The sequence below is a fragment of the Symphodus melops genome (genome assembly GCF_947650265.1).
Source record: "Symphodus melops genome assembly, chromosome: 14".
Taxonomy (NCBI): Eukaryota; Metazoa; Chordata; class Actinopteri; order Labriformes; family Labridae; genus Symphodus; species Symphodus melops.
In genome coordinates, this window is record NC_136704.1 from 21,534,754 (window position 1) to 21,545,659 (window position 10,906).

The following is a 10,906-nucleotide window of genomic DNA, read 5'->3' on the forward strand; positions in this document are numbered from 1 at the left end:
TTTAAGGCTTCCTCTCGCCGCGGGATGTCAAAGAAATCGAGCCTTCGAGAGAGAGAGAGAGAGAGAGAGAGAGAGAGAGAGATAGAGAGAGAGAGAGAGAGAGAGAGAGAGAGAGATAGAGAGAGAAATATGCCGGAAATGCATGAGGAGAGAATCAGGAAACTACTGTGTGCCAGTAAATAGTTGTCTGAGATTGTTTATGTTCTTTTCAGCCTTTGATGCCGTTTGACGTCCAGATGGTTGTGATTGTGACATGAGGCGGCTTCATCAGTGAGAAGCTCCAAACTCGGTTCAAATGAGAAACGCCACAACCGCTTAGCAGCGAAGAGGAGCCTGACGAGGGGTTTAAAACATTCACACATTTTTGGGAAAAAAAAAAAAACTCAAAAATGATGTGGCACCGTGCTGTTTTTCTCTTCTTCACAATAACAGGGAGCTCTGGGCGTCCACTTACCATGACAGCTTACTCACAGAGAATAAAGAACCGGCACGTCACGGTGAGAACGCCGCTGAATGCGCAGGTGCACGAACAGATCAAACCCAGCGTGGACAGAGCTGTGATGCAAAAGTGTGAAGTGAGAGAAGAAGAGTGGAAACGACTCGAGTGACATCAGAGACACGAGACTCAGTGTCAGGTCAGGAGGCTACGCTCAGTCTGCTCACAAAGGTCAGCCAAGTCCCACAGGCCGTACCCAGGATGTGACCAGACGAGGCAACGCAGAGGGCCCCTCTGCAAACCAGCAACAGACGAGCCGGGGAGGGGATCCTGCACGGTCCCATCCCCTGCAATATCACAAGTCTATCTCTGCAAAGAGTCCAGCCTCTTGTACTGATTTAATGGGGAAAACACACAGAAGCTAAAAATAGGAATATCAGGGTTGTTGACAGACAGCTTTAACAGAATGGTCCAAAAATCTTTGGGCTGCGCTTTTTTTTTTTTTTTTTTTTTTTTTTTTTACTTTTTACAGTTTTTTTACTAAAGCTGGAAGCCACGAAAATGTTTGTGGCTACAAAGTTTGAACCCGAAAATACATCTGCAACAGAGCCACATGCGTCCCGACGCCTCGTCTCGAGTGTTAGAAAGAAAAAAGAATGAACTCCACCCTTGCACGCCGACTCACAAAGTGGACGTTGCATCCTGTTGTTCTATTCACCGATGAGCTTTGAAAAGTGGAGAAATAATCTGAATCTGTTTATTTGAATCATCTTTACATTCTCAGATAAATCTCTTGTGCTACCTTGACTTTTTTTTTTCAAATTGCATTCTGGGGTCAAACATGGAAGACAAATTCTCAGGGACTGGAGATCTAACCGCCCAGCTGTCTCCAGATTAAAACATATCAAAGCTTTTTTTTTTTTTTTTTTTTTTCAATTTAAGCTGCACAAAAACATCACAAATGCTTCACAAGCCAGAGGGATTAATGCAAGAAAGTCTGCTGCCAAGATCTGCAACCATGTGGTAATGTTGACAAAGAACGTAGACCTGGCAGAGCGACTCTTAAAAATCACCAAACTGCACCAATAACCTCTGATCATGAAGTCGGAGGGTAACTTATTTATCATCAAATCAATGAATAATCCACGATGCGGCGTGCAAAATTAGACCTTGTGTGTGACTTTACAAGAAGACATAACCACATGAGTTTGGGATTTTTGCAGCTGTTTAGAAGTTTTACGCTTCTCTCTGTCGCCTGAATAATCTTTGGTTGGACTAAAAGCAAACGTGATGAGATACACCAGAAAGCGCCGTGACATCATGCAGCAACACGTACGAGCTGCAGCTCCCCCATCAACCCCCCCCACACACACACACACACACGCTGAAGCCAATATAATTTAATCAATCCTGAGTTATAGATCCTGTGGCACTCTCTGGACACACACATTTGCGCACACACACACACACACACACAAACTCCTCCTACAGGATTGAAAACAACGATGCATGTTTTAAAGATGTGGGGGTTACATCATCTCATTGGGGGGGGGGGGGGGGGGGTCTGAAGCTTATCGAGACGTTGACGGACGACTTGGGTTATTAAATTCAGAGGAGAAGAATAAAATATGACTGAGTGAAGCCAGCAGCTTTATCCTTTGGACTCAGACTCGAGTCCGTAAATACTGACTCAATCCAACCTGCACGTTTAAACTCAATTACTATATTATTAATGATTTATTTACCAATCAGTTTGTTGAATTATCACGGCGAAATCCCAAAAATGTGAAGTCTGTAAATCTTCACGTTACAAAAGAGGGAAGCAGCTAATGTTTAAACACGTTTATCAAGTTAGTTAGTTTCCTTTAGCAGTGAGGGAGTCCAGGACATCAGGAATCAGCTTCATAAGGATTTACAGAGTTGTTATTTTAACATCCTTACTTTGATGACTGTCATCTTGTTAGTTCGAAAAAAAATAATCTCCAATAATATTTCTAAAACTCTGTTCAGTGTGAAATACTGCTTTAGGATGGAAACAACATGAAAGTCACATATTTGTAGAAACTGACAGCCTGTTGGCCGACTCCTGGATGACGTAAAGCGAGTGGTTTCTTGCCTCCGATGACGCCGCTGAGGTCACTGTGGGGTGAATTCAAGCTGATTCGCCATAAATTCAGTCCTGAACTGAAGCGGCCTGAACTCGGAGGAGCGGAGCGCCGAAAAACAGAGACTAACGGCTTCTCTGCCCTCCATTCATGAAATCTTTCCTTCAGCACGGTGCCCTTGTTCATTTCCACAACTGACGTCGTCAGGAAATAATGTGGTTTCCTGCCGCGACCTCAGAGACCACACCGCGGGTTAAGATATGTCCCGATAACACCCAGTTACGTAAACGTCTGCTCCGAACAAATCATGCTGATCAAAACTCATCAACTCACTACATTTAAAAACACGAAGTCAGTGAGAGTGTCTGATGGAGGAATAAAATAAGAAGAGGAACATTTGCACTGCCATCTGAAATCTTTGTATCCCTGATCTAAAGGAACTGTCATCATCATCAGTTTTTCAACATGTGCTGAACATATAGACAAATCTAGAAAACGTTACTCTCTGCCACTGTGTAAACTATATCCAAATATAAGTACGAAAATATAACAAATAAAAGTACAGATTTAGAAAACTTTCAAGATTCAGTTCAAAGATGTGCAACAACAAATGTGCATGGACTTGTATTAAGCGCAAGTAAATAAGTATAAGATACAAAATGAGCCGATGAAAATCATAAATATTTGTTTGCCGATGTAGAGTGGACGTCCAATCACACACGAGTATTGACTGACTCATGTCTTCCATCACTCTTCAGCGCTCTGTCAGAACATTTCACGACGATGTCTCACGGCGGGAACGCGTGTGTTAATAAAGTTATTTATTCAAGAAAGTTTGAGCTGTTCAAAACCAACACCAGTACTGACTTCAACTCCCGCTATCCCCTAAAATACAGAGTCAGTTTTCAGCCACGACACCAGTCCATGTATCAGATACGATAATTCACCAGAAGAAGAAAAGGTTTATATAAGCGTCACTCGATTGGCCAGCACCCTGGTCGCCATCTCACATCGGGACTGTACTATTCTTGAAACGAGTCTCATGTTCTGCTCTTAATATAAGGAAGGGCTTTATGGCTGCAGTGTGTTTTGCATAATTGGGGTAAAATATGACGGGACGGTGAATAGCGCCTTCAGAAGCGGAGCTCTTAATGCTCCTAACAGCCCGGACTCGCGTACGCCAGGTCTCGCAGCCAATCACAGATGCAGCCAGAGGTCGACTTCTTTGACAGGGAGGCCGTGGGGAAGTGTAATGGATAGCGTCTCAGCCTCACTGAGCATCACACTGGTTCTGTTCTGCCTGTCAGCTCCTCCTTCCCCCACCCACCCAAACCCCCCATCTCTCACCATCTTCTTCCTGCCCGTGCTTTATCATAAGGAAAGGGCCGGGGCATTCAGGCAGAAGAGACCGGGACACTGAGCCAACTGGCAAAAAAAAAAAGAAGAAGAGGGTTTTCCAACTCATATCTGCCTCGACCCCCCCCTGCCCTCTTCCCACTCCTCCCTTCCTCCCTCGGTGTATCCATCCATCAATCATCCATCTTTCCCTTTTGGCCAGCGGAATAAAAGCGTCTGATTTTGATACTGTGGCCGGTCTTTGAAGGAAGCATGAATGCCGCCTCTCCACGAGGGGAAAGAGACCGGCGAGACCTTCCTCCTTACACACATCTGAACACATATTTCTGGTGACCTTGAGCCCGACGCCGCACACAGATTTTCCCCTTTTGGTCTCTTCCAGGAAAAATAGTGACAATAGCCCGGAAGTTATGATTCCGATAAGAGATGACAAAACACGTGCGTAGGTTTCAGTTTGATGATAAAAAGTGGGAGGTCGAAGTCAAACATGGCAGGAGGGGGGGGGTGGACCCTTCATGGAGCAGGCTTCTGCTTATTCCCAGTACACTTTGTCTCCTTAAGTGTTTGCGCTGGGAAAGAAGCGAGGTCACGTCCAGGTCAGTGTCTTGTTTGCTGAAAAGGAAAGGAGCGCGATGTGCTGCTTGACACATATTTGGTTTTTCAAACGTATGCAAATCAGCGTGTTTTGTTTTTTTTTCCTCCGCTGCGTTGATTGATGAACACGACACGGCTCTAAACGCTGATAAATGCGCCTGTCATTCCCTTTTTGTAGACACTGTAATCTTTTATCTTTCCGAGCGCTGACTAAAATAAACCCTGCAGACTACGAAAAAAAAAAAAATGAGATCATAGTGAGCGCAATAAATCGGGTAATAATAAGATGGACACTTGAAATGGAGCTCATCTTTTAACACGTGTGCAGCTCGGGATGTAAGTGGAAAAAACAAGCCCGACATTCTGGTTTCCACAGTTTAAAAACAAGCTTTCACATGTCCCAAAGTGACCGCTGTTAAATTCCCCAACCCTCAAAATGATACAGCGCTGACCGACAGTCACATATTCTCTGCCTGTAACAGCGCTCAAGAAAAAAAACAAAAAAAAACGAATGGGGCTTCCAGCACAGTGATTCCATTTTTCCCTCTCCGACGCACACAGCATTCATGTTTCCACAGGGTTAAATATAGCAGCACGAAAAAACACGCGGGAATAGAGGACGAGTGAAAGGCAAGCATGTGGTCGAGGGAAGAGGGGAAAAAAAAAAAAAGAGCAGGGCTTTATGGAGCTGGGAGGGGCTATATTTAGAGCAGAGCATCAGCAGCATCGCCATTGGTCTGATCTGCTCCACCGTGGACGACGATGTGATCAATATGTGTTGGAGGCAGCAGGTTGAAGCGGTGGAAACATGTCAGGTTTGTCAGGAACTTAAAACAAAAAGTGTGTGTGGGGGGGGGGGTTGGTCGGGGTCCTGCAACACTTTAATGTCGACATTTAGAGTTTACTCCATAGACGATTGGCTGACTGAACATCTTCATTTGCCCCAACCGACACGACTAAATCGACTCGGTAGAAAGAGCAACAAGCCAACCCAACATCTGTTCAAAACAAGACTTTTGATATCGCTCATTTCATGAAAAAACAAAACAAAACAAAACTGGGAGATTAATTAATGAGGAAAACAATTGTTACATCGAATTCCCACTTTTTTTTTTTTTTTCTTTGACGTACTCCTTTGAGATGTCTCGACTTGAGGGCCTCAGCTGCTTCAAAATGCCCCTGCCAGTATCACTGTGACAGCAGGTCGAGAGGGAATGTGAATGAGGCCAAGAGAGAGAGAGAGAGAGAGAGAGAGAGAGAGAGAGAGAGAGAGAGAGAGAGAGAGAGAGAGGAGCAGACGTTACACACGTGGGGTGTTTTTCCTCCTAATGACGAGGGCAGCTGTGCCTGAATTACCCCACCGTTGCTGCCATCGCTTAGGCGGCATCAGGGTGGGGCAGGCAGGCGGGCGGGCGGGCGGGAGGGCGGGTGTCTCTATGTCTCATTAACAAGCTGAAGTGAAGCAGCGGAGTGGATGGGAGCAGAGGGGGGAGGGGGGTGTCCCGCCTGGGGTCTCTATACTGTCATTACACCCCAGGGGGCCATGGTGATTAAAAACAGTGAATCTGAGGACTATAGGCAATAACAGGGAGAAAAAATACGATCTGTCGTATTTTTGTTGTAGTTTATTTTCATGTGCTAAATAGTTAAATAGGCAATAAGATCATCTTTAAACGGTAAGAAAAAGTTAAAGCTCGAGTCTCTCTTCTTTACAGAACATGAGTTAGGGGGCTGAGAGCTGAGCTGCCTGTCAGGACTGTAGGTCCGTCTTTGAATCAGATTTCTTCTCTGCTTATCGTTCTCTGTCAGGAGCTCAATCATTCCCGAAGGGTCTCTTTCATATTGAAAAAAAAAAGCTAAAAATCTCTGTTTCTCCAATGCTATTTGCTGTACAGGATGTCAGGAGGGGCTGTGAGCTGAGCTGCCTTCATCAAGGCAAGTTTTAGTTTATCTTTCACAAGACCCAGTTATCAATGAAGCTTTAAAATAGTACAATTTGCAGGTCCTTGTTGAAATCTGTTTCCAAGGGACGTTTTTTGAAGGTCTTTGTGGGCTGCCTGCTGAGCTGTGGTTTATGCTAGCTCAGCTTGTTTCTCTTAAAACTAAACATTTAACAACATTTATTCAGTAAACAAATATATAGCTAATAACAATCACTATTTTAAAATGTTATGGTAGAAGTGACATGCACAGGCCGAGAGTAGCAAGCTCGAAATGTGTCGTGACTGACATTCATGTGAAAAGTGGCCGCAGACTGATTGTTGTTTTTAATTCCTGAGTGTGTGATAGGCTGAATATACAAAGAGTCATTATTTACATAAAATAAGACATCGCTCTACCCTGAAAAAGGCTTGAAAGTTTTGTGTTTGTGTGAGTCTTTTGTGTAGGAGGCATCAGGTAGCTCAAAAAGACCTGAGTCACTGCAGCGTCAGGCCTCAGGCTGCAAAAATAATCAAGCTAAACATGTCTACTGACTCACAGGTGACTCACACCTGTAGAGCTGTGTGGCCCGACTGTTTTGGTCCTCCGGGTTATTAAAAAAAAAAAAAAACAGATGGAGTCAAATCCCACTTTTGATCAGGGCGTCCAGCTGATTCAGCTGTCGGATTTCTTTTTTTTTCTTCGTAATTTGCTCTTCCTGAAGCTCAAGAAGACGGTCCAAATCGAAGAACTTTGTGTGCTTTCAAGTAATGTGCGTATTTGTTGATGTTTCTGCTCCGCAGCTGGGAGTTCGGCAGGCTGTGGTGTTTGTGAGGGAAAGTTAAAGTGATGTTACGGGAAACATTTCGAAGACTGAAGAGACAGATGTGAGGAAAAACCACACCGCAGAGACACTCAGAAAGAGCCGGTGAAGAAGACAGACGAGGCTCTGCGGTGACAACACTCCTGTCTCTTTATCGCTGAGATTCGCTCTCAGTCTTTTTCGAAACCTAACTATTAAAACAACCTCAGACAAACTCTGCTCCTCCTTCTTCTCATTAAGACACGTCTACACAAATACAGTACGGACACCCTGTGCTCCTACTTTACTCCATCAGCTGGTACCCAATTTCCAAAGATTTATGTCGTCCATCCTCAGCTAGTTCTCGTAAGAGGATTACAGTCCCACACACACACACACACACACACACACACACACAGCACTGTTGCCATTTTCTGATGATGGATTAATCCAAAACATGCCACCGCTGCAGTGCTGTTATGACATGCATCAAGCCTGGCTGCTCTCTGATGATGATGATGATGATTATGATGATGTAACCATTTTGACTGCCATAAGAGGAAAAGGGATGAGCTCCACCACAATGTGTCATTTATCAGAGTTTGGCATGCAGCCCCTTTAAGAGCCTATAAGATTAGCACTGCAAGTATAAAACTCTCTTTGTGCACTTAAACAGTTGTCAGAGTGGGGAAAAATGTGAACTTCGTCACCCTGGATGCTGGCAGATGTGGCGTGATGTGCTTGGCGCCGCAACACTTTTTTCGCTAACAGGCTTGCCGTGAGAGACTCTTTGCACCTCCTGCAACAAGTCGTGAGATTTCTGAGAGCGCACTGATGAAGTCGCAGAAAGCTTCGCATGTCTTCAGATAAACGTCTGTAACTTGTGAATCCACATGAAAGTGACTTACACCTCTGTCAAGCAGAACAAAGCCAAGATTACATAAGAAATAAAGAACAGATGCAAAACATGTGAAGAATGAAGTCACTCTCTTGTCCAGAAAGGTCACACGCAAGTTGATTTCTCATGTCAGGAGAAAGGTATGAAAACACAACAATGCGATCAAGAGACACTATGCCAGACTGCACAGTGACCCATAGCAGACCCAGACGCAGACAACTCATCTCCACACAAAGTCCTACCTCGCAAGACGGAGTCACAGCTCTGTGTTTACTCTCTTCATTGTCCTGGGGGGAATCACTCCAACGTGCTGCCATCATTTCATTTCGAAGCGCACAGGAGCAAAAAGTCCTTTCGAGACCACATGGAGGTGAAGAGGATGAAGCCAAAAAAAATATATAGAGAAGAAAAAAAAAAAAGGAAAAGGAAAAAAAGATCCTAATCCACACCGTCCTTCTTCTTCATGTCCATCAGGGGCTGAAATCTAAACACAGAGGACAGAAGTTAGTGAAAGAGAAGGTGGACACACTGACCTGTGTGGTCGAAGTGACAACTCCAACAACATTTTTATCCAGAGGATGAGCCTGGGCATGCACGTACAGACACCTTCAGTTAAGTTACCCTGAACTGAAAAATACTACAGCCATTAAACGTCACATTAAAGCTCCCTATATACAGTCTGCATGGACCTGGTCAAACAAGGACAGCCTTATAACTTCTGTAAAATCAGACATGATGCAAATTTAAAGCACTATAAAGTCATATGACACATTCAATTTATTATATTTCCAATATTATGGTGATGGCACTGTTTTAAAGCACACTGAGATCAATAAAGAAGTATAAGGGTTAATAGTGTTATTTTTAAATAGCATGCATCAAGGGTTAGTTAATATTTGCATTGAAGTGTTTTGAAGCGAACATTGGCAGGTGGATTTTGGAGGTTTTTTGCAACCTTTACAAAAAATCATCTCCAAAACTACATCTCTGGGATGTTATCACCAAAAAAAAGGAGAATTGACGGACAAGGACGTGCAGCAAGTGCACAACAAGACATTCACATTTCGACGTAAAACGCTAAACCAACCAATCATGAATCTAAAGCTAAATACACACAGATACGATACGATGTATTTGTATAAATGCACATTTTACTTCACATTTTCATCCGCTTTCAGTGATAAAACTCGACCGACAGGTTGTTGCTGTGGCTATAATTGTGAATAACACCGTAAAACCTACCTGTTACAAATTCATAAAACTGTCCCGAAACGAGAGAATAAACACATTGTCCATGTTTAGTGGGAAAAGTAAGGTGTTTGGTGCGAGCTTCCGTCGAGCCAAAGGATGGGTTAAAAGGGCTGTCAAGAGATTACAAAGCGGGATATTCAGTCTCCTTTCAGGGCTGCGTTCACTGACCGCTGAGGCTCACTACCTGTTAGGAAAAACACAGTGGAAAAAACACGGTATCCGCCCTTCACTCTGCATTTCTTCGTCAGGGACGCCCGACAAAAAATAAACCTCCCTTGCTCATTCATTTCCCATCATTTTCGAGCTTCTCTTCCACGCAAAAAAAGCAGCCAAAATAGAAACAACAAAAAAAAAAGTCGTATGTATCCCTCCTACGTGGTCCCCCCGGTTGGCGGCGCGACAATCTCTATGTGGACAGATGAATCTCCCCGACTCGGCCGAAGCCCCGCCCCTCGGCTTGCCCTCAAGCAGGGCGTCGTCCAATCAGGGGGTAAGTTTAATTTTGGAATTTTAAAGCGGGCCTATTGGAGTTGTTGTTACATAACATTTCTAATAAAGAGTGGAAGCTGGTCTATTCTGGTTACTGGCTCAACATCACTTTAGTTACTGGGAAGTATCTCAACCCATTTACTCAAGTCCTGACTAACTGAAGTTTATGTTACTTTATACTTAAACACATTATTGTCTTTCTTTTCCATGATCATATAAAAAACATACAATAGTGCCGTATTTACCATTGCATTAAAGTGGCTTAACACATCAATCAATGTATAATAAATAAAAACTGTTTTACAATAATATCAAATAGTTCATTTTATTTTGGAAACATTTTACTGCATTACTAGCTCTTTAAGTTTCAGGGCTTTCTTTATGTTGATGCAAATACTTAATTTCACTGTACAGTTTTTATTTTTGATGCAATAACTAATTTGACCAAAGTCAATGTTTTTTGTTTTTCTAATTCTTACTCTGTGTGTAATTACTTATCTAATGATAATAATGATATATACATTTTATAGAGCACTTTTTTAAAATACTCAAAGACGCTTTGAAAAAGACTACAACTAAAAAACAAAACTAACTGAGTAATGTCAGGGGGAAAGATGGGAATTTGCAAGCAGTTTCCAAAAAGTAGGAATGTACATTTACTTAAGATCTGTACAGAAAAAGATGTTAGGTGCTTTTTCTTTCGAGTCTTTTCTTACATTTTCACCTCCGAGTTCAAGTCGTCTACCGCTACCAGCTGTACACAAGAATAAGTGTGGCTATATGTCAAATTATATATATTATTATATAATATTAATTGATAATTGGTAATGTTACTTTTATTTCCTGAATTTCCCTCGGGATCAATAAAGTATCTATCTAATCTAATCTAATCTATCTATTTAAAAATATTTAAATGCCTTTCTGATTTTGCTTATGGAACATTATTATCTTTTGAGCTTAAAGAGACTTTGCACTCAGATAATGCAATTAAGTACTCATGTAACCATCTATATCTTTACACTGAGCAATACACTTCCACCGTCATCATGCAGCCT

The 10,906-nt window shown here is 42.8% G+C and overlaps 1 protein-coding gene across 3 annotated transcripts in view; it reads right to left on the reverse strand.

The window, feature by feature from the left end:
- arhgap21a (Rho GTPase activating protein 21a) overlaps positions 1 to 9,800 on the reverse strand; it is a 78,224-nt gene extending 68,424 nt beyond the window's left edge. For 2 of the 3 annotated variants that reach the window (XM_079361765.1, XM_079361763.1), the window contains exons 1-2: positions 9,354 to 9,800; positions 8,354 to 8,595 (exon numbers count right to left, since the gene is read on the reverse strand). In XM_079361765.1, coding sequence (XP_079217891.1) covers positions 8,354 to 8,431 — 78 coding nt within the window. In that variant the 5' untranslated portion in view covers positions 8,432 to 8,595; positions 9,354 to 9,800. The remainder of the gene's footprint in view (positions 1 to 8,353; positions 8,596 to 9,353) is intronic. The other variant, XM_079361764.1, reaches the window with a different exon arrangement.
- Positions 9,801 to 10,906: the final 1,106 nt, after the last annotated feature.